General features: G+C 42.2%; 1 protein-coding gene across 3 annotated transcripts in view; it reads left to right on the top strand.

The window, feature by feature from the left end:
- Window positions 1-25,000, top strand: part of LOC143024617 (uncharacterized) — a 135,630-nt gene that overhangs the window by 46,448 nt on the left and 64,182 nt on the right. For all 3 annotated transcript variants that reach the window (XM_076183486.1, XM_076183484.1, XM_076183485.1), the window contains exon 3: window positions 24,792-25,000. This exon is cut by the window's right edge and continues 441 nt beyond it. In XM_076183486.1, the coding sequence (XP_076039601.1) occupies window positions 24,792-25,000 (209 nt within the window). The remainder of the gene's footprint in view (window positions 1-24,791) is intronic.

Below are 25,000 nucleotides of genomic sequence, written 5' to 3'. Positions count from 1 at the left end.
ACGATATCATGATATTACAGCAGTTTGGTGTTCACCAACGCCAGATATACATAGTATTAAATGATTGCAATTATATTAAAACAGCATCAACTGGAGAGGGGAGAGGTGACTGTACTTAACACACTACATATGCACTGCACACACGCCCGCATACATTATACGCTCAGGCGCTCCACCAACGTGCATTAGCCTACGATTAAGCTATATAGGCAGTGCTTTATTTGGTGTTCTCTCTGGTGCTATTGTATGTGGTATGGTTGGTAAAGCGGTTCGGTAAAAGCTGTTCAGCCTTCCACCTAGGGCAATGGTTTTCTAATATTTTTGTTTTGTTACCCAGCACATTAAACCTGTTACAGTCTTTGACAAAACCTAATTAGTATGCATAATCATTGCATAGGTTATAACCCAAAATATGTATATTTTTCTATCACTGAATATATTGTTTTTGGTATACTGATTACAATACCCTGCTGTAAGGTGTTGCATGATTTTCTCAGAGATCAATGGCTAAGGTTTTAAAGTTTTGGAGTAGTCAGAGAATCCCCGAAGAAGAACGTCTTATTTCTCACTGATTAGTCTACTACAGAAAAAAGGAAATCATTATGAGTTATTGAAGCTTATTACGTCAAACGTTGACACAACCACTTTGGGGCTTTGTTCACTATGACACCTGGCATAAAGGCAAGACCCATGTGCATGCAACGTGCCTTAACACGTGGAAATGCCCCACCCACTGAGGACTGCCGTTATTAGTCTATTTACAGACCTCTCAGGACTCAAATATGGTCACTCCCGCTGTTCAAACGATTACACACCGGTGTCATGCATCAGTTCCCTTCCGTGAAGACTTTATCTCGAACTAAGTGGGTGCTTGGGCTTTCTAAGACCGATAGTCATCGGAACAAACTTCGTTTATTTACTAGAATGTCAAAGCAAACAAATGCAGAGACAGTGCTATAGTCAGCGCAAGGAGAATTGGCCATTAAGGCGTGGCTAGGATATTTCCCGGTGTTGCCACATATGGGCATCCATGGCGAAAACGTGCGTGTGGATGCAATGTTTTCTGAATGCAGTGTGAGGGGGGCGGGGCCAGAGATTAGATGTAGTGGCAACGTCGCTCTCGCATGCACATATGCCATATCTACACTTAAAGAAACGAAACCTTTGTATAGAAAACATTGCTTTGATTTTTATCTCAGTGGTGGTGTGTGACAAAAAATTATAATATAATCATATGAGGCAACATTATAAAATTATAGAATAGAATTATATAATAAAATAAAACTATAAAATAATTATATGTGGCACCACAGGGGAACTCCCAGTGGTCCGCCCTAACGGCCAGATCTCAGTGCATAGGGTATAGTTCCCAGTATGACGTCACAGGATTGAAAACGAGACAGCGGCCATCTTTCTTGGAAAGGTGCATACAGATCCGAATTTAGGCTCTTCTGAGCATTTTCGGTGATGTTATATTTTGTAGTAGTAAGAGTGGGGTTGGTGTTGTAAGTGGACCAACCCCGTGAGGAGCCATTATTTTTTTAACTACCACATAGTAGTTAGTCACTTTAGTAAGACACTAAAGAAGGCTTAGGAGAACTAAAATCTGGATCTGCTCAGATGACTAATCACAGAAATGTCATCGCAACGCCCCCAAAAGAAATTAAGATGATCTTGAGAGATAAAGAAAGTACCTGGAGAAAAACAATGAATTCAGACCCTTTTATCACGCTTACCGATATACATACATGCATACATACATACACACACACACACACACACACACACACACACACACACACACACACATATATATATATATCCTCGGAAGCTTTAATGTAATAGCACATTTGTACAATAAGACTTATTGACCCACTGTCGGAAAATGAGATAAGATGGACAGAAATTCTGTATAATTCGACCACTATCTATGGTCCTCTTCAGCAGAAGAGGACCACAGATAGTGGTCGAAATATACAGAATGACATAACTCATTCTCCGACAGTGGGTCAATAAGTCTTATATATATATATATATATATATATATATTTATATATATATATATATATATATATATATATATATATATATATATATAGAGAGAGAGAGAGAGAGAGAGAGAGAGAGAGAGAGAGAGAGAATATATGCATACAAATGCAGATCCCCTCTGACGTAGGTCCTTATGGTAGTCCTCATATCTTTGGACGTAGTAACGTTTATTTTTCCGTTGTGACAAAAGCCCACGTTAGGTTTAGAGTAATCTGCATTGGTTACAAAAAGACCCAGGCCATTGTACAACTAGAACAATGCGAAAATATATATTTCAGTGCTATGTATTCATCCTCAATTGGGGGCATACACCATGGATCATGTTGCTTCACTCACACGCCGGCGTCAGTCCCGACGGTCTCTCCGAACAAGCTACAAGTAGTATCGCCTCCTTATAGAGTGACTCGTGGGCTGCAGCCAGGACCTCCAATAATTCCGCAAGAAGAACAGTATCATCAGCAAATACAAGGTCAGTGACCTTGGTGTTGCCAATAAATGCTCCACAACGACATTGATCAACAACTTTGTCCAATAGCCAGTCCATGTAGGTGTTGAAATGTGTTGTGGAGAGAACACGCCCTTGCCTAACTCCTGAATTAACAGGGAAGAAGATAGACACGCCTTCTCCATACTTTGCAGCACTCTCAGCCCCAAAGCATAAGTCAGATATCAAATAAAAGATCCTTGGGGAAATCCTACGGATCCCCAGATTCCAGAACACCGAGTCAAACTCCTTCTTGAGATCAACAGGCTTTAAGAAACATCTACTGAAACTCACGTCGGTGCTCCACAAGAATATATGCGCTAGGATCCGATCAATTGTTGTCTTACCTGACGTGAACTTATAACTTAGATTGTTCAAGCCTCTGAAAATTTGGAAGATGTAAACGAAACCTTGTCAGCAATAGATTAGAGATGGCGCACTGAGCAGTGTAATACCATGGTAGTTGTTCCAATCCTATTGGTCCCCTTTCCATTCCAGACAGGGACGGCCAGACCCTTTTTCTAGTTAGAGGGAATGATACCGGACTGCCACACAGCAGACAGTACTGTAAGAAACCCGTGAATCGTGGTTTCACTTCTAGCTTTCAGCAATTCTGCACTGATGTTGCAGATTCCAGCTGCCTTTCCACTCTTCAGCTTACTCACATCCTCTTTGACCTCTGTCAGAGAGGGCGGAGATTCATCTATCGGTGGATCAGGAACACCATTGAGGGGAAGCTGTCCGCTTGGAGGGTCACCCATGAGTAACTGTTTAAAGTACTTGGCAAAGGGTCTACATTTCTCCATACATGACACTAGTCCGCCATCAGCTGTTCGGATTATGCTCGTCTGGATCACAAATTCGGAGAAGATTTTTTTTTTTCACGGCTCGGTAAATAGACCTGAGGTCATTTGCACTAAATTGTCCTTCGACATCCTCAGCGATCCCCCTGACGTACCTCTCCTTATCCATTCTCATGCGAGCTCTAGTCCGCCATTTCTGAGTACTATATTGGTCTAGACACCCGGCCATTCTATCAGCACGGCCTAACTTCATACTCTCCAGTGTCTACCGCGACGCCACACCGCCTCTCGACCTTAGATGCTCTTTAACATTCCTCGGCAGTTTTCAGATTTTCACTTTTAAAAATGTTCCATATATTTTCAGGGTCCTCAAGTGAGCCAAGTACTTGAAACCGATTAGAGATTGCTACCACATACTCCTGGGCACACGCATTATCCTTGATTCTCTCCAGATGAAACCTAGGTGCGTTACATCTCAGGATTCTCCTGGGTTTGATTCGCAGTTTCAATGTTGCAGCCACAAGTCTTTGAACGGTTCTAAGGAATTCACCATTTCGATAAACACTGCAGTTCTGTAGGATCTCCCAACGAGTGCTAACAAGTATGTAATCGATCTCCTTAGACACTCCTCCGTCATTACTATACCATGTTCATTGGTATGGCTCTCATCTCTGGAACCAAGAACAGCCAATCCTCAACCTTCTGGACTTAGCAAAGTTCAGAAGGAGAGAACTTTTGATGTTCCTGGGTCCAGAACCATGGGGCCCAAAACATTCTTCACAGAGCTCTGTTGGTGCCAGTAACAGCACTGAAGTCGCTGAAAATAATAAATGTCTCGTGGTGGGCACTGGTCAACTATAGACTCAAGCTTGTCATAGAACAGCTTTTCTTCAAGGTTATATGCATCATTAGGAGCATATATAAGAGAGATGAAGACCAATCCCACCAGTATCATACGCTCATCAACCGGAGTAATATTTATAATAGCATATTGTAGTCGGTTAGATATGCTAGGTGGGTCCCATCGGTTCTGCCCGACCAGAGGTAGGTGTAAACCTCACTACTGATCTTGCCACTTCATGGTCTTCTCACCCCTGAGGGAACTACTTTGTCCAATTTAAGCTTCCTGAGCTCCGCCGATAAAAATGGTAGTCGGTCGTCCTGGGAGAGAGAAAGGATGTTCCAGGCGTCCACACGGTGAGCCCACCGGAAGTACTTCATTTGCAATACCCCAGACCCCGTACACCGGATTTAAGTTTGATGGAGACAGGTGGTTGCAAGCCCATCCCCATCATTTATGTCCAGTATGGTTGCCATAAGAACATAACATAAGAACATAAGAATGAAGGAGACTGCAAGAGACCATAAGGTCTACACAAGGCAGCTTCATATCCATCACCACCTGTCATTCCCATCCATAAAGTTGTCAATAGTTTCTTAAAACAACTAATAGTTTCAGCGCTCACTACATGGTTACTAAGTCTATTCCATTCGTTGACCACCCTATTAGTAAACCAATTCTTGCCTACTTCCTTCTCAAATCTAAATTTGTCCAGTTTAAATCCATTACTGCGAGTCCTGCCCTGTTGTTTTAATATGATGACCTTGTTTGCATCACCATTGTTAAAGCCTTTGATCCACTTGAACACCTCTATTAGATCACCCTGCATTCTGCGTCTTTCCAGAGAGTGTAAGTTAAGGTGCCTAAGCCTCTCTTCGTAAGGCAAATTTCTGAGTCCATGTATCATTTTGGTCCTTCTTCTCTGTACTAATTCTAGTGAATTTATGTCCATTCTATAGGACGGAGACCAAAACTGTACCGCATAGACAAGGATGGGTCTAACTATCGCTAGATAGAGTTTGATAATTACCTCTGCACTCCTATTCGTTACCGTCCTAGAAATGAAACCTAATGCTCTGTTAGCTTTATTCCTGGCGCTAATGCACTGTTTCGTAGCTTTAAGTTCCGGACTCACTAGAACTTCCAAGTCTCTCTCACACTCAGTTTACTCGAAAAACGTGTTATCTAAGCAGTATCTATTTTCGGGGTTGTGTAGCCCTACGTTTAACATGCTATACTTAGAGAAATTGAAGGTCATTTGCCATTTCACCGACCATGTGAACAATTTGTTAAGGTCATCCTGCAGAATCTCTGCGTCGTCTCCTGACCTAATTAGGCGTCCTATTTTAGTGTCATCTGCGAACTTACTAGCATCACTATTTATTCCATCGTCTAAGTCGTTTGTGTACATAATGAACAACAAGGGACCCAAAACCGAGCCCTAGGGAACCCCACTAGTAACATTGCCCCACCTAGATCTTACTCCATTTATGGTGACCCGCTGTTTTCTGTTAACAATCCAAGCTCTAATCCATTCTAACACTTTTCCTCCCATGCCATGGGCTTTGATTTTATTTAGTAGTCTCTGGTGTGGCACCTTGTCGAACACTTTGCTATGAACATAAGCCTGTGATTTCACTTCATGTAAGAAGAGATATATGAAAAACCTATGCCTGACAAAAGGAGACAGAGACAGCATCCGACAAGCATATCTTCGTTTTTGTAAATTATAATTAGGTCAATATAATTAAACACACACATAAGCACACACACACACACACACACACACACACACACACACACACACACACACACACACACACACACACACACACACACACACACACACACACACACACACGCATACACATGCTGGCACACGTACGCACACAAACACCCACAGCCAGAACCCCACGAGCTTTGCTCCTTTCCTGTGTACTGTAATTAGGTAAATATAACTAGATAAACACATGCGCACGAAAATTTACACACGCGAGTGCGCGCGCGCACACACACACACACACACACACACACACACACACACACACACACACACACACACACACACGCACGCACGCAAACACACACACACACATACACATACACACGCGCGCACACACACAAACACACATATACACACACACATGCACACACACGCATACACACGCACACACACATACACATACACACACACATACACACACATACACAGTCACACACATAGACACGCACACACGCACACACACATACACATACACACACACATACACACACATACACAGTCACACACATAGACACGCGCACACGCACACACACACACACACATACACACACACAAACACACACACACACACACACACACACACACACACACACACACACACACACACACACACACACACACACACACACACACACACAATCATGCACATAGACACGCACCACACAGGAACGCACACATACACACACACAGTCACAAACACAGACGCGCGCACACACGCGCAATAAATCATTATGATGAATTATGCCGGCAGGAAGCCTGTCGATAACGAAATCGTATTAAAAAAATGTTTAGGTCATCATCCACTGAACTTTGAAGAATTGATTTAATATTACATTCAAGTGTGTTAAACGGAAGCTTATTCTATGAATCGAGGACGCGATTGACGTAATTATTACTTTCTGCTTCTAAACCACTGATCTATATAATTGGATGATTAAAGCTGAAATTTGGAGGTCAAAAGATCGCGATTCCAATCCCAGTATCCTGTTTGCTTTGTCTGAACAGTGTTATAATGCCAATACATTTTTAAGTTTGTTGCCTCTAATTATACCAAGATAATTTTTATTCTACATTTTGGTTATTTTGTTTCTAAATAACTTGTAGTCGTAATTAGTATTAGTTTTATGTGGTTTTGTTGTTGTTGTTACGGTTTGTGGTTCATTAACGCTTATATTCTTGTGGGCAATCGTCCACTGCCATCGTATCTTACTTTGTATTTCACATATTCATCAAAAAGGGGCATTGGGAAAGAGGGGAATGTGTGTTGAGGAAAAAAGGGAGAAGAGAGAAGATAGGAATGAGTGGAGAATGGTTGTATGAATGATGCTGTGATGCATGAAAGGGAATGGGCGGGGGATGGAAGGGGTGAGAGAGTGTGTGTGAATGATATTTTGACTCAGCCCGAAGGGATTTCTCCCAGTCTTCTCTTTTTCTGCATGAGGAGACGGAGAAGGGGGTGGGGGGTGAGGTCGCCTATTAAATAAAGCGGTCTTGCTGTGGATGTGCTGTGTCTTGCTAAATTGCTTCCGACCCAGGGCAGTGGACGGGATTCAGGGATGACCAGTCATCCACGAGGCGCCAAGAAAAGAGGGAGGGAGGGGTGGTGAGTGGGAGTGGAGTATGTGGAGATGAAATGTGTGGGAGTGGATCTATGCCATTGACTTTCGCTACCTCCCTTGTAAGGGAGAAGAAGCCGTTGGTATATGTATTTATGTTTATATTCATCTAGTTTGTCAAAGGTAGAAAGGAGAAATGCAAAAAGGAAATAAGGTGTTCCGGAGTATTGCGTAAACTAAACATTTTAATAGTATGTGTTGTACTGTGGGGGGAGCTATGTACTGGCAAGAAGGAAGGCAATTTCCTCCTATGTGGCCATGTGAGAGGCAAGGATGTCCTGTTCTTAAGTGTTAGTACCGTTTTAAAACATTAGTTACGTATGTGGGCTGTGTATGTAGTTACGTATGTGGTAAGGTATGTGGGGTTTGATTGCTTTTAGGTGGTTTTTTGAGTATTGTTCCCATTTTTTTTTTTTTTTTTTTTTGCGTAATACATTCAGTTTCCTCGACAGGAAGCTTATTCCATTTATTGGCAACGCGACGGTAATAAATAAATAAATAAATAAATAAATAAATCCACCTAATTCTAGGTCAAATCTACGTCTTGATACATTTAAGCCATTATTTCTTATTACTTTAGTTTTTAGTGTAAAACTATTTTCATTCTTTTTTGATATGTTGGCATTTTAGTTTTGTATATCTTTAATATATACACACACTAAATCCCCCCTTCCTTGCCGATTATGTCTTTTTGTCGCTCTGAAATACCTGTGAAAAAAAAGAGTTACAAAAGACTATGAACCATGGGAGCCATAAAATAAAATAGACCTTTAAGTAATATTTTTATAATATATAGTCCTTTTATAGATGAAAATCGTCTAACGAGTAGTGAAAGATGTAGAACAGGATACATTGTTGTATCGAACAATTTAAGATTGGTGGCCTTGTAGGACATTGCTAAACAAATTATTTAGATAAAGGAGGTTGCAGAGTTGAACAGTATAATCTTATACATTTCAAACTATTCGAGTAGAATACACAATAACACATTAAATCATAAGGCTTTAATCAGAAAAGATTTTGTAGTGGTCACCGTTAATACCTTTTCCTTGTAACATGTATAATTAATTCATTATGTCTGTGTTCTGGTTTTATCTATCAGTAATCAGAAACCAGAGGGATGAGAGAGAGAAAAGAAAACGGAGAGGGAAGGGAGCAAAATCCGGAATTCTTTCGGGCCAGCAGTGGGATCCGTTCATTGATTTTCTAGCCCTACTGCTGCCCCATCTGCTGTGGCTGCGGCTGCTGCTGCGGCTGCCACAGGGATCTGATTTTGCAGCTGATCCAGTCACAATATTTGCTACAAGGAATGAAATTACATATTCTAGGTATCTTTTAAGTTCAACAGAGTGAATGAAGGTCATAAAAGCTTATCACAAACATCATGTGATATGCGTATTACAAAAGACTACAGTAAACAAAAGAAATTTGCACAATTCTAGAGAATGTATTGGAAGTACAGATGTAGCCTATATACAATTATACATTTATAGATATTTCATGTATTTGATTATGTTAATAGGCACGTGGCATGGAAGGAACACGGCACACCTCGAACGTGCAGTTATTGTTCCAGGTACAGCTGTAAGCAATATATATGCAACTTGTGTATGTAACTGATGTCGGTCCAAGGACTAAGGCCAAACGTCGGAAAAAAAACTAATACACCGGGTCTAGTGATGCGTACAATACATACATACATACATACATACATACATACATACATACATACATACATACATATACACATACATACAACAAACTTGATCTGCTTCTACTCAAGATTAATAGACATAATACAAGAGAGAGATGGTTGGGCAGACTGTGCCTTTCTGGAACTACAAAAGGCATTTGACAAGGTACCACACAATAAACTAATAAGGAAGATAGGATCAATAGGTGGCATCAGAGGAAAATTATTCGAATGGATGAACGACTTCCTGACTGGGAGGAAAATGTGAATAGTAATTAGAGATAAATTCTCAAATTGGGAAGAAATGAAAAGTGGTGTCTCACAGGGATCAGTACTGGCTCCGATCATGTTTGCTACATACACAAATGACATGGACGAAGGAGTAGAGTGTTATGTGAATTTCTTTGCAGACGACACAAAAATACTAAAGAAAGTAAAAACGGAGGAGGATTGCAACTCATTACAACAAGACTTGGACAAGATCTGGAAATGGACTCAAAAGTGGGAAGTGAAATTCAATATCAAGAAATGTAGTATAATGGAATTTGGAAAAAGTAAAAATAGAATATAGAGAGATTATAAAAATGGTGAAGAAGAGGTAAAAAAAGTAAACTCGGAAAAAGACTTTGGAGTGATGATCAGCAAAGACGTGACACCGGATAAGCATATTAATAAAATAGTCGGAGAAACCTATAATTCATTGAGGTCAATAAAAGTGGCATTTGCCTATTTGAACGAGAAAATGATAAAAGAAAAAAAAATAACTACACTAATAAGACCAAAACTCGAGTATGCAGCAACACTACGGACACCCAGTACCAAAACGAATATAAAGAAGTTAGAAAGAATACAAAGAGCAACAAAACTGGCACAACTCTTTCCAAAATGACATGTGAACAAAGACTGTCCAAATTAGAATTACCAACTCTGGAACAAAGAAGGGAAAGAGGAGACTTACTATCTATAGAATTATGAAGGGAATGGAAATCTTAGATAAGAATGACTTATTGAAATGGGACAATGGAAAAACAAGAGGACACAAAAAGAAACTAAAAAAAATAATAATAATTACAGAAGAGATCTGAAAAAATAGCTTCCCACACAGAGTGATAGATACTTGGAACAAATTAGACAAAGAAACAGTGTGTGCAAACACTATTCAAGATTTTAAGAAAAAAATTGATGCTGAGAGATACAAAGACGGCTCACCACGAACATAGCTCCCTTCCCGTATAATACAAACAGGTACAACTAGGTAAATACATACATACATACATATACATACACATACATACATATACATACATACATACATGCATACATACAAACGTACATAAGTACATACATGCACATACATACATATATGCAGGCGGGAAACATGTGAATGGTTGACAGATGTGTTTGCCCCAGCAGTGAAAAAATATCTTCAGGAGAAAAAGCTGTCACTATCGTATTTTATTGTATCTATTTATTTATTTATTTATTCATATATTTATTTATATATTTATTTATTTATTCATTTATTTATTTATTCTTATTTATCTATTTATTTATTTATTTATTATTTATTTATTTATCTATTTATCTATATCATGGATAATGCTCCTGCATATCCTCCAACTTTGAAAGATGACCTACATGCTGCTCTAAATATTATCAAAATTAAATTCTTACCACCCAACACAACTCTACTACAGCCAATGGACCAGCAAGGGATCTGCAACTTCAAGAAGTTATACACTAAGCATCTTTTGGCAAGGTGTTTCCAAGTTACCAGTGACACGGACTTAACCTTGAGACAGTTTTGGAAGGACCACTTCCATATCTTCCATTGCATAAACCTCATTGCCAAGCCATGGAGTGAGGTTTCTTGATACACACTACAGTTGATTTGGAAGACACTTTGGCCAAGTTGTGTGCCTGGAAGAGATTTTGAAAACTTTTGGGAAGGCAGCAGAAGAGACGGCAGAGGCCACCGCTACCTGTTCACGGTGATCGACCGTTCAACGCGTTGGCCAGAAGTTATCCCCCATGGGTAATGTTACCGGCTTCTCTTGTGCCACCGCCCTTGTGTCAGGTTGGATCGCCAAATTATGTTAGCCGGATCACATCACCTCAGATCGTGGCACCCCATTCACATCGCAACTATGGATGTCCCTAAGGCCGCTGTTAGGTATCACCATCCACCATGCAACATCTTACAACCCCGAAGCCAACGGTATGGTGAAGCGGCTGCACAGAACGCTACAAGTAGCTCTGATGTCCCGATGCACTTCCCTAGGTCCTCCTCGGCCTATGGGCCGCACCAAAGGGCGGCCTCGACACTTCACCTGCCGAATTGGTATATGGTAACCCTCTTGTCATTCCAGGCGAATTTTCCCCCGACGTGCCCTCCCAAGTAGACATTATGCGGCTCAAGCGAATTATGTGAAAGCTCGCCCCTTGCCGACAGACGTACAAGCCAGCAAATAGCTGGTGCGTCCACAAAAACCTAAACTCTTCAAGATATGTTATCCTCAGGAATGACCCCAACGCGCCACCGCTCACCAAGCCTTACTCAGGCCCCTTTGAAGTGATTCAAAGGGAGGACATGCCGTTCATCTTGAGAATTGAGAGCGCGGGCGACAGGGTGTTGACATATCGCCTGAAAACAACATACCTCCAAAACGACGATCCTTCTCCGGTTCAGCTCTCAAGGGCAGACCGCCCGCTTGCTCGATCACGTCAACATCTCTTTTGAGGGAAGAGTACTGTAAAGCATCAGCACGGGCCCGTACTGCAGCAGTCAATCATCCCTCAGCACGGGCCTACACTGCAGTCAGCCAAGCAGCTCTCTGCTCGAGTAGAAATTCTTTGCGCACGTGGAAGTAGCGTTCGTCTCACGTGAGACGCTACTCACTAGAAACTCGAAAATTCACACAATCCATGAGCGAGCTTCTGATTAGTTGACCGAGCTCCAGACTGAGCTTTACGTGTGTAAACTCTCACAGATATTGATGTCAACCTCCAACTCCAAGTCTCTTGCATGTGCCTCCTGAGCTACGGTATTACGCAATAAATACCCCTAAAGAGCGCCCGGTAGCAATAGACCTCTTTCATACACAACTATATTTTCATTTTCATACAGACATCTCTTCACCTCCTTCAACTACCGGTCCCATGCGAGCGGATAGTCTTCTTTAGGTAGTCCAGTCCATTCCGACTTGGTTCGTCGTTTGATTCACACCTCACCCGTCACACTAGACGGCCTGAGGGTCTGGAGGCAAGCCCAGCTCCACGTCGCTGTTTGACTCATTCCCCACATCGTCTCCTCCATCTCCGTTGGTGTCTGGCGGTAACACCAGCTACTCCGAAGTCATCTCAAGAAAAGATTACTAGGTTCACCCTTTCGTCCCAAGAAAAGTTCCCTCGTCCATAGTACTGACAAAATCTATCGCAATGGACCACCTTAGGTCGGGTGTGGGCTCCCCGACGTATCCGAGAGGTGCTGGCCGACACCTGTTCCTTCACCAACTAGGGCACTTTTCACGGGCTCTGCAGCTTGGAGGAAGTCCCTTTACGCCGTTGAGGGTTGTGCAACTCTGAGCCCCTCGAGGTTTGGTCGTAATGGCGTCTCATCATTTCTCCCGCAAGCTTCAGATATCCTTTCATTTGGTGGTGCACCTCAGCTAGGCGCTCCTGCAACGCGATAGTGTAGGACGTTGTCGTAGTGGGCAGCTTTTTGTCCGGTGGTCGTCCCGTGGTGAGGTCGATAGGGAGACGCTGCTCTCTACCAGCAGCGCCGGCAGCTTCTGGTCCCAGTTAGTTTGGCTCTCCTGGCAGTACGTAGCCAACTATTGCAACAACGTCCAATTGAAACGCTTCACCATGCCATCGCTTTGAGGGGCGGAGATGGGTGATTCTTTCTCTCTCTCCCTCCCTCCCTCTCTCTCTCTCTCTTTTCAATCCCAGGAGTCTGCAACTCTCTTGGAGGACCTCGGATTTGAACTCCCATCCTTGGTCCGAATGTAATTCAGTCTGTACTCCAAACCGGCTGAAGAACTCCGTCACCAGCAACTCTGCCACCGTAACTGCTTCGTTATCGGGAATAGCGTATGCCTCTGACCACTTTGTGCAATAGCCCACGCCCACGCCCAGAAAGCGGACCCCCTTCTCCGTGATTGGAAACAGTCCCGCAATGTCATCTACCACTCTCTTCATCGGCGCTCCTACTTCATACAGTTGCATTAGGGTGTGACTAAGGCGCGACGGTTTTACAGTAGACGTGGCAGATGCGGCACCACTCCTCAACGTCACGGCGTAGTCCAATCCAGTAGTAGCGCTGGCGAATTCGGGCCAGTGTCTTCCTCCTCCCGAAGTGGCCACTTGTAACCCCACCGTGGTTTTCGCGAAGGAGTTCTTCCCATAGTTCCTTCGGTACCATGGTTTGCCAGAACTTGACCCGACCATGAGCCTGGATCCACTTTGTTAGCACGCCCTCCTGTAACCGGAGCGTGCTCCACTGCTCCCAGAAGTGTTTGGTGGTGGGACTGGTAGCTGCAACCTCTTCCCAGACAGCCCAGCCCTCGCCCGTCTTCAGCCACTCTACCACGGGTCTAACCGAGTCTTCTCGCTGTACCTTCCTCAAACGCGGGTGAAAGTCGACGTTTCCAACATGCAGAGCCGTCCGTCTACATACTTCCACGGGGTTAAGACTACTGCAGTGCGCGCAGTTCGGAGCACATGGGCGTCGACTTAGGCCATCGGCATTGTTGTGAACCCGTCCTGGCCTGTATTCCATCCGGTAGTTATGCTGCTCCAGCCTCCCAATCTAACGAGCTGGTTGCCCCTATGAATTCTTCAGGTTCTTCAGTCAGCGCCGCGCCGCGTGGTCGGTTCACACCAAGAACTCAGCCCCATATAGTTAAGGGTGAAAATGGTCCACGCTTCTCACCCCTGTCAACAGTTCCTTCTGGGTTACACAGTAGTTAATTTCGGGGGGAGGGGGGCCTGAACTTCTAGCTGTGATAGGCGACCACCCTCTCTTGATCATCTTTCTCCTGAGAGAGCACGGTACCAATCTTCTCCGCATTAGCGTTGCAGTTGAGGATGCACGAGTGGTTGGGATCAGGGTAAGGCAGCACCGGTGCGTCGACTAGGGCTTCCTTCAGTTCGTCGAATGCCGTCTGGCATGTCTTAACCCAGCAGAATATTGCTCCCTCACAAGTGAGCTGGTGGAGTGGAGCAGCAATGGTGGTGAATCCCTGCACGAACCTGCGGTAGTACCTACGGAAGCAAAGGAAACTCCTTACCTCCTTTACCGTTTGCGGGACTGCCCAGTTCTTGACCACTGCTACTTTCTCCGGGCCTGACTTCACTCCATCTTGTCCGACGACATGCCCTAGGAACAGCACCTCACGGTAGAACAACATACACTTTTTGGGATTCAGATTCAGGTTCACTTCCCTGAAGCGCTTGAACACCTCCCTCAGCCGTTCTAACCTTTCCCCAAACGTAGCCCCGAATACGATCCCATCGTTGAGATAGACGAGTGCTGTCCTCCACTGCAGTTCATCCATAAGACGCATAAAGGTCACAGGAGCGTTACACAGTTCGATTGCATGACTGAACTGCTCTAAGAGAATGCCGTCTTCTCTCTCTCCTCTTCCCTCACCTCCATTTGGTGGTATTCGGACTTGAGGTCTAAAGTGGAGAACCATCTTCCTCCAACCAGTTTGTCCATGATGTCGTCTATAAGAACATAAGAACGAAGGAGACTGCAAGAGACCAGAAGGCCTACACTAGGCAGCTCCGTATCCATCACCACCTATCATACCCATCCATAAAGTTGTCTAATCGTTTCTTAAAACAACTGATAGTTTCAGCGCTTACTACATGGTTACTAAGTTTATTCCATTCGTCAACCACCCTATTAGTAAACCAATTCTTGCCTATTTCCTTTTTAAATCTAAATTTGTCCATACGCGATAACGAGAGAGAGTCCTTCACCGTCAAGTCGTTCAACAACCTGTAGTCGACGCAGAACCTTCTTCTTCACATGGACCACAGCTAACGTGTAGTTTCTCCACAAATCTCTGTATGGTGAGCTTGTTCACCACCACTTCCATCTCTTGCCTCTTGGCGGGTGCTGTTCTTCGTGGTGGGTGTTTCAATGGGGACTGTCGTTCGTGCGGATGTGGCGCTTCACCATGGCTGTATGCCACAGATCTGCATTACCCGCCTAGAAGACATCCGCGTAGGACCATATCATGGCAGCCAACTTCCATTACTAATCACGGTCGAGGCATCCAATGCTCCACTTTATCAGGTCCTGCAGGTGGATCGGTATGCCACAACTGATGAGCATCTTCTCCTACTGGGTCCCTTCAGGTTGACTGGTTGGCCACAAACACTGTCACTTCTTCCACGCCTGGCTTTACCAACGTGCGTCCTACCGTAAAACCCTCTTGCATTTTGGTAGAGGGGGAAGATTCCACCAAACCGCTATCTCTTTTCATCCTTCGGCTCAACTTTAACCTCACGCCCGTCTCGGATTGGGGGGGGGGGGGTACATATGTCGTGGCCGTTGTCAATACTTTTCCATCGTCCTCCAACAACGGCACTTCAGAGTCTCTTGCACTCATCTTCATATCCCGGAAGTGCAGCTGCGCACCTCTCTTCTTCAGGCAGTCTAGACATAAGAGACAGGGGTCTTCGATGTCTACCACGTACACAGGTAGCTCGCTCTCCTCATTACCAACCCCTATTGTGGCCTCTATTGGTGTTTTAAAGTCAGGGCAGTGACCAGTCACTCCACACAACCGATGTGTCGCCAGTGGGAGATGTTGCCTCCCCCTCCCCCACACTACGTCGGTCCTCACGAATGCCTTCCCTGTTCCTGAATCCACGCTGAGTCGACAGGGTTCACCATCCACGGTGCCCTTCACCTGCACACTCGGGGGAGCAGACGCGCAGCACCTCAGTGGGAGTGGAGATTATAGGGTTCTGGCTGGATTCGGGCCCCTATCTCCAGCTTGGCATCGTTTTCCACCTAAGCCGTCTTTCTGCAGATCCTCATCTGCGTGCACTCACTAGAGTAATGGCTCAACTGTCCACATCCCCAGCAACATGGCTCGTACACATCTCTCTCTCGCTCCAAGGAACGAGAGCAGGATAGTAATAATTTATTGACTGCCCAGGTAGTGATACAGTCTGGTGACCATTGTCCACTTGAGATATTAAAATTAGGAAATTGTTTAATCATAGAAGATTCTATTATTTTCCTTTTGAAACTACGCTTGGAGTTGAAAATAATTTTTGCCTTATTCCAGTCCATACAGTGGCCTTCTTTGTCTATGTGTTGGTAAACAGCGAAATTTTGTTGCGCGTATCCGAGTTCTTATGTTCTTTCATTCTAGTGTGTAAATCTTTGCCTTGATTTACTTCTTCTATAGGTCTTTGATGAACATTAACTATTTTCTTAAACAAGTTATTGAGATAACTAAATACAACATTTATGTCTTCCTTTGGTATAAATTGGGAACAATCATTTATGGACTTACTATAGGGCAGTTTGATACCATTTTTGTCCCAGTTAAAATTCTTAGTGGGATGGGAAGTGGATCCATAGTGACTAATTTTGGCTTTACTTAGGGCTTTATTTGAAAACCAATCAGGATACCCTATTCTTTTTAACTGATTCTAATGGTTATGGTCTCCATTTCCAAGTAATGTGGACTACATAATCTAAGTGCCCTTAAGAAGAGGCCTGAGGCAACACTGTATTCAATTTCATCCGGATGGTGGCTATAAAAGTGTACATAGCTCCCCGTATGTGTGGGTTTTCTGTACACTGTAAAAGAAAGATGGTCTTGATTTCGTATTACTAGGATGTCTAATAATGGCAGTCTATTATCCACCTCCCATTCAACTTTAAATCTTATAGTAATGGTTTTTAACATTATCATACATGTATCCTAGGTCATAATCTCCACTTAATAGCTGCAATTTGATATCGTCAGTTACTGCATTCACGGATTCAATAATTTTATTTACCTTCCTTTCGATGTCTTCAACCGGATTCCGTGTAATGCGTATAAATTTGGACTCGTCTTGGAGAATATGATCAATTTTGGCTAGGTAGTCTTCCGTTGGTAAAATAACAAATGGGACATACCTATCAGCACGCCTAATCGTAATGTCCTGGTTGTTTCTTAAGTCTCTTGCAGCATTCATTAATTCTTTAGATAGGAGCTTACTGCAGTATGAGCCACTGCGTTTACTAGATTCAGCTAAGAGTCAGCTTGTAATGTCGAGGAGGACTTTGAGCTCTAGTCTCTTCTGGAAAGATTTAGGTGGGGAGAGCACATGACAATTAAGTGCTAGGTTCAATAGTTCTACTTGGTTAGCTGTAAGCTTAACGTTACTGAGGTTAACGAATCCTTCTTTGGGCTGTGGTAATAACAGATTCCCGTGGTTGAGAGCAACAGGTTTACGTAGGGTACGCCTGAGTACAGCGGAGGAATGCTGTCGTACAAGGTTGGCAAGGGTCTCGTTCATTGCATGGCGCAGGCTGCGCTCAATTTCATGGCTGATCCAAAGAGAGTCAAGGCGGTCAGCTTCATGGCGAAGGCGTTGAAGTTCCTCTTTCTTATTCTTCAATTGAAGATCCACTAACTTCCGGCGGTACTCCTTGGTGAAGCGTGAATTCTGTGCTGCCACATCATGAAGGCGAAAATGCGTATACTTAGGCAGGAGGTTCTCCTTCTGGCAAGAAATGTTGTATATAATAGCATGATGACAACTCACAATTTTCTTGTTAACTTGTTCAATACTACGAACAAGGCGACGTTTTTCAAAAGGCAATCTATGTAGAGGATCAGCAAAGGACATTTCAACACTGAGGCAGGATAGTCAAACTAGTAGATATTTCGGTACCAACGTTTCGAAGTTACACAACTTCATTCTCAAGGCAGAATTAATACATACAATAGTTAATGCGTAAATATACAGAAATAGTGTTACATAGAATGAGCTAAGGAAAGGTCACAAACAAACAAATAATATGAAATAAGCACGAACCTCGAGAGGTCGACAAAAGGACAAAACCCCCCAGCAATGACAAATGATCACCCACGCCATGGGGTGGTCAATTGGTCACCGCGCTGTGGGGTGGAAGAGTAGACATCATCAACATGGAAATGTGCGATCATGGCTTTAGAAGAAGGGAGAATTTGGAGATCTTGAAGCTGCTTATTCATGTCGGGGTTGCTGTGTTTGATATGCAACGCTTCGAGAATCGCAAGTCTTCTTTGGTCTTTTTCCGTGGCAATAATGGAAGTGCCCTTTACGAGGTCTTCTCTTGTGAGTCGTAGTTGGTGGTGGTTTCTGTAATGGTTTTTGATGGCGCCTGCAGATAAATGAAGAGTAAGCCTTCTCGATACTTTAGTAGTAGTCATACCAATATACGACGCATGAGGCCCACAGTCCTCATGTTGGCATACAAATTTGTATACGGCATGACTACGTTGAAGGAGAGGGCGTTCAGGAGTGGTGTTATTTTTCATGATCAGGTTACTAATCCTCTTGTTTTTGTAGAAAATGACCAGATTTAACCTATCGCTCTCGTTAATAGGTTTGACATTTCTTTTAATGATGTCCTTGATAATGCGTTCCTCGGTCTTATACGAGGTTGACATCTGAGACTTATAATATAAATTTATTTTGTTGCTAGGCGGGATGATCAGTAAGGCGTTGTTTTTCTGGTTATACCACTTATCTATAGTGCGTTTGACCACATTGGAAACGATGTGGTGTGGGTATCCATTGTCTACAAGCATTTGGGATACCCGGTCTATTTCTCTGTGGACGTTTTTCCACTCGCTGCAGTGGGACAGAGCTCTCCTGACGAAAGCCGCGATAGTAGTCTCTTTAAATCGGTCAGGGCATTCGCTTTGACCATTCAAACAATGGCCAGCGTTAGTGGATTTGACATTGACCGAAGTAGAAATTGTGTCCTCCTCGACTTTTAGGAGGACATCCAAGAAGGCAAAGGCACCATCTGTACTCTTTCCGAAACGTTGATACCGAAATATCTACTAGTTTGACTATCGTGCTTCAGTGTTGAAATGTCCTTTGCTGATCTTCTACATAGATTACCTCTTGAAATACGTCGCCTTGTTCGCAGTTTTGAACAAGTTAACAAGAAAATTGTGAGTTGTCATCATGCTATTATATACAACATTTCTTGCCAGAGGGAGAGCTTCCTGCCTAAGTACACACACACACACACACACACACACACACACACACACACACACACACACACACACACACACACACACACACACACACACACACACACACATATATATATATATATATATATATATATATATATATATATATATATACATATATATAAGGAACAGCTGGAAGGACAGTATGCTATGGAGCAGGATCTCTTGTTCAACAGGCAATGGTGAGAGAAGTCCTATCACCTGAAACCCGGATTTCCAAAAAGGAAAGACTAATGCAGTAGCTAAAAAAGGTAAAAGTTACTTTTTGCAAATTTATCAAGAGGTGCCAAGATAAGAGGGAGGGAGGAGGTGCCAAGATAAGAGGGAGGGAGGAGGGTGGAGGGGAGTGGAACATATTGGAAATGGAATAGGTGGGAGTGGTTTCTATGCCTTTTTCTTTTTGGCTATCCACATGTAGGGGGAAAAAGCCTTTGGTATATGTATGTATGTATGTATCAATCAAGGAGAAATTATTGAAGATCAAATTTCAGTGGCTGTAGCTTGAGGAACATAAGAACAGACTGAGCATCAGATTATTCAAGTCAAGCGACAAACTTCCAGAATTGAGCAGCTTGAAGCAGAGATTAGGAAAAAATGTTTAAAGTTCCTAAAAAAAAAGTACAACCTCAAAAGAGAAAAAAGAAATAAGAAAGAGAACAAGAATGAATGATATGAAGAGGAAAAGAAAGTGAAAGAGAAATATTAAGGGAAAGAAAAAGAAAGAAGGGAAAGAAAGAAAGGGAGAGAGGAAAGGAAAGAGAAATATACAGAGAAAGAAACAAGAAGAGAAATAAAAACTGAAAGAGAAAGGAAAATGAAATAAAAAGAATGACAAAAAGAGATATAAAGTGAATGAAAAAAAGAAAGACAATAAGAAAGAGAAAGAAAGAGAAAGAGAAGGAGAAAGAAAAAGAGAAAGAGAATGAGAAAAGAAAAAAGAAGAGAAGAGAAAGTGAATGAAAAATACAAAAAGAGAAAAAGAAAAGGGGAAAAAAGAAAGAATGACAAAAAGAGAAATATAAAGTGAAAGAAAAAAGAAAAAGAAAAATAGAAAGAAAAAGTGAATGAGAAATAGTAAGAGAAACAAAAGTAGATAGAGAAAGAGAATGGCAAAGAGAAACAGAAAAGAGAAAGAGAAAACAAAAAGAGAATAAGAAGAACGAAGAAAGAGGAGGAATAGAAATAAGGAAGAAGATGAAGTATAAGAGAAAGAGAAAGTGAAGAAAAATGAGAAAAAGAAAAATGAAGGCGAGAGAGAGATAGAGAATGAGAAAAAATAGAAATAGGAGAAAGGAAAAAGGAAGAGTAAAAGGAATAGGAAGAGAAAGAGAGAAATAAAAAATAATTAGAAAAAGATAAATAAATAAGAAGGGGAAAAGAAATGGACTGAGAATAAAACACAAACAGAAGGAGAATTCAAAGAAAAGAGAAAGAAAAATAAGGTGGAGGAGGAGAAATGGAGAAAAGAGAGAATTATGAAGAAAAAGATAGATAGAATAAAAGATAAGAACAGGTAAAACAAGATGAAGAAGAAGAGAAATAGGAAAAGAAAGAGAAAAAGACTTTGAAGGAAACGAAGAGAACAAAGGAAGGGAAATATATAATGTAAAAAAGAGAAGAAGAAAGAGGAAGAAAGAGCAAAAAAGAAAAAGAGAAATGGAAAGAGAAAACGAAAAAGAGAGGTAGAGGCAAACAGAGAGAAGGAGAAAAAAAAAGGGAAAAAAAGAAAGGAAAAGAGAAATAGGGATAGAAAATGAGAAAGAATAAAAAAATGAGTTAGAGAAAGAGAAAAAAGGGAAAGAAAAAAAACAAGAGGAATAAAGAAATAAAGAGATGGAGAAAGAAAAAGAAAAAGAGAAAGATAAAACACAAAGAGAAAGACTATAAGAAAGAGAGCAAGAAAGAGAGATTTTAACAGTTCACGTAATCGTCGTAGTTTGACCCGTAGACTTACCTGTATTTGCATACCCGTTTTATTACCACGTTGTTGATTTGAGATGCTATTGTTGTTGTTGAATCTAAATAAATATACAAATGTAGACCTATTTATCTCTATTATGTAGTTCAAATAAACTCGTAACTACCTTTAGTGTGCCATAGTTTGACATTTTATTTTAATACATGGATAAAGGTTTAACAAATGGGAAAAGTTCAACACGGTTGACTGACCAAACTTCGACTTAATGCAGTTCTTAAAGGTACAGTTTTAGCTATATATAAATAATGTTTATTTTTTTCTGTAGCAGTAATCTATTCATCTAGATATAATTGTAGCTAATCTTAGTTGAAAAGTCGTTACAAAATTAATTTTGGCCCATCTAAATTTTGCTAACAGTTGTGTTTTTGTTTTACATAATAAATCTTTATCATTGTCGGTAACTACTCGACTCTTAGAATAATGTCGATATCTGAGGTTGTCAAATTTGCTGTGGTGCTTATGATAGGTTTGGCTAATCCTAGAAAAATAACTGGTTGATGACTTATATTTTAGAGTGTAAATGATTTTCTGGTAAAGACGAACAAGAAAATAGCTAAAATTAAGAAAACTGTGTAGAAGTTAATGGAAGACATTCTTAGCGACAAATCGTAGAAGTTGTATACAGATGATCATGGCGTAGTCAAAAGTGTTAGATTAAGGATAAGAGAGTTGGAGTTTGAGAAATTCAAAGAAAAAAAGAAATATACAGATAGAGGAGAAAGAGAGAAGGAGGAGAGGGAGTTCCAACTGAAAATTGCTGAGATGAGGATTTCTGAACATATGACAAACTTTTGAGGAAAAAAAAAGCCAAGTCGGCTCCAAGTTTAAGAAAGTTAAACCCCCTTTTTTATCATTCATATATATATATATATATATTTATATATATATATATATATATATATATATATATATATATATGTATATATATATATATTCATTCGTTTATCTATTTATTTATATGTTTATTTGCTATCTTTATCACGTGTTTCTTGGCTAAAGAAAAAAAAAAAAACACCGTTAGGCCAGTTAAAGGGGAAGGTCATTTTATCTACTTCAATCAGACTCCAACACAACAGTTAGAGTGTGATCAAGTATAACAGGCAATTCTATACGTATACCAAGTAAAGTCTAGTCCACATTGAGACTCGTTCAGCGCTTTATGAGGCAGTTGGCAGTGTTGTTGTTGTTGTTGTTGTCGTTCCCTAGATTGTCTGGCTGAGCAGTCTCGTCTCCTTGAAGAATGCCACGACTGGAATGGGTTTTTCCCACAAAATCTTTTATAGAGTGTATATTGTGTTGTTGGCGTGCGCGATTGTGTACAATGCAGTCTTCCATAATGTGTTGTATAGTATGGGATGAAGTGCTGCATCCTTGACAGTTATCTGCAATGCTGTCATCCAGCCTCTTCTGGTATATTAGAAGGGCTGGTTGGTGGTCGCATCGCAGTCTGACCCGGTGGACTATGTCCTTACGGAGGAGAGAGGATTCAGAGAGATGGATATCAGGGGGTCTGGCATGCAACAATGTGCTGTTTTTCAGTTTGTTGGTAGAGCAATGAGTGATATGACTATGGATATGCTTCCGAAGGCTGATGTCTGGTGGTTCTGGAGGAAGAGAAGAGAGTATTTAGGTGTGATATAGGTATTTGGGTACCGTTTTGATGTTTTTTGTCGTGTTTGGGTGTTCTGCTATGTAGTGTAGTGGGTATACTGTGTTTGTGGAGGCTGCAGGAAGTGTTTGTATGCCTCTCTTGTCAAGGTGATCCTTGACTTTGAGGACTTTTATTTCATGGTGTAAATGGACTATAAGTGTTGTATTTGTACAGCCTGTAATTGTCTTTAGGGCTCTGTTTTGTATGGTCTGAGGGGCATTGAGGTATTTCTCAGTGAGTTTAGGGGCCCATGCGGGGCTCGCATAAATCATCATTGTGCATATGCATTGTTCGTATACTGTAGTATTAGTTTCTTTCTTTTGTCCAAATGATGTAAATGTAATCTATTTAAACGCGTTAAGTCTACGTGTGCATTTGGTCTCCATGTTTGTGATGTGCCGTTTCAATGACATGGATGTATCTTATGTTACGCCAAGAATGTGTGTGTGTGTGTGTGTGTGTGTGTGTGTGTGTGTGTGTGTGTGTGTGTGTGTGTGTGTGTGTGTGTGTGTGTGTGTGTGTGTGTGTGTGTGTGTGTGTGTGTGTGTGTGTGTGTGTGTGTGTGTTTGTGTGCGTGTGTGTGTGTGTTTGTGTGCGTGTGTGTGTGTGTGTGTGTGTGCGTGTGTGTGTGTGTGTGTGTGTGTGTGTGTGTGTGTATTCATTTGGTCTTTGGATCACGTGTTGGACTCGTGATCGACAGCTATTTCCCTACTGGAAGAGAGCTCAGAGCTCGTAGGTCCGATCTATGGGTAATGCTATGACCGTGCACACACACACACACACCCAACTCCCCGCCCACGAGAGTCAGAGTAACGACCCGAGGCACAGCGATACCGAAATAATTTCGGCCCTGGGCAGGATTCGAACTGGGTACTGGGAGCACTTCTACTTCCCAGTTCAGTGCTCTACCAACTGTACCACCGAGTGTGTGTGTGTGTGTGTGTGTGTGTGTGTGTGTGTGTGTGTGTGTGTGTGTGTGTGTGTGTGTGTGTGTGTGTGTGTGTGTGTGTTTGCGTATGTGAGTGTGTGTGTGTGTGTGTGTGTGTGTGTGTGTGTGTGTGTGTGTGTGTGTGTGTGTGTGTGTGTGTGTGTGCGTGTGTGTAAGGTCACAACCTTACCCATAGAACGGTCATATATGAGCTCTGAGCTCTCACCCGGGAGGGTAATAGCTGTCGGTCACGAGTCCAACATGTGATCTAAGACCATGGAGAACCTCACACACACAATTCATTGCTCACCAGAGTCGGAGTGCCGGCTCGTAGTACAAATATGCTGATTTTTTCAACCCTTGACTGGACTCGAACTCGGGTCGCAGAATTAGTGGTCGAAAATGGTACCGATGTACCGTCGAACCATGTGTGTGTGTGTTTATGTGTCTTATTTCTTTATCATTACCCTGGATCTATTCGTGCTATCACCCAACAATGTTACGTTCGTCTTTTGCGTCAACGGTATTGTTCTGTGTTTTCCACTGTTATTTTCTGCGTTCAGGGTATCACTTCGTATCCATAGGTCTTCTTCCTTTAGGTCGTCATGTCATCAGATACAGTATATCTCTTGAAGACTTACGAGTATAAGTCCCGCACTAATATCGCTGTTCTTTTTTACTCCTACAGAGATCTCGGCGACCTCTGCGACGACCTGGAATGATCCAAACGGAGAGGAGCCGGACCAGTTTGGACGCAACCGTCGCAACCACAACAGAAGAGGAGATGCAGGAGGAGAAGGAAGAGGAGGGGAAAGGAAAGGAGGGCGAAGTCAGAAGCATTTCTTGCCCTTCTACAGTCCTCTGTATCCGAATAACCAGAGTTCTGAAGAACACTAC

This window comes from Oratosquilla oratoria, chromosome 4 (assembly GCF_046742065.1).
Source record: "Oratosquilla oratoria isolate Oo_2021 chromosome 4, ASM4674206v1, whole genome shotgun sequence".
Taxonomy (NCBI): Eukaryota; Metazoa; Arthropoda; class Malacostraca; order Stomatopoda; family Squillidae; genus Oratosquilla; species Oratosquilla oratoria.
The sequence above is the reverse complement of the archived record's forward strand: the minus strand, read 5'-3'. Positions and strand labels throughout refer to the sequence as shown.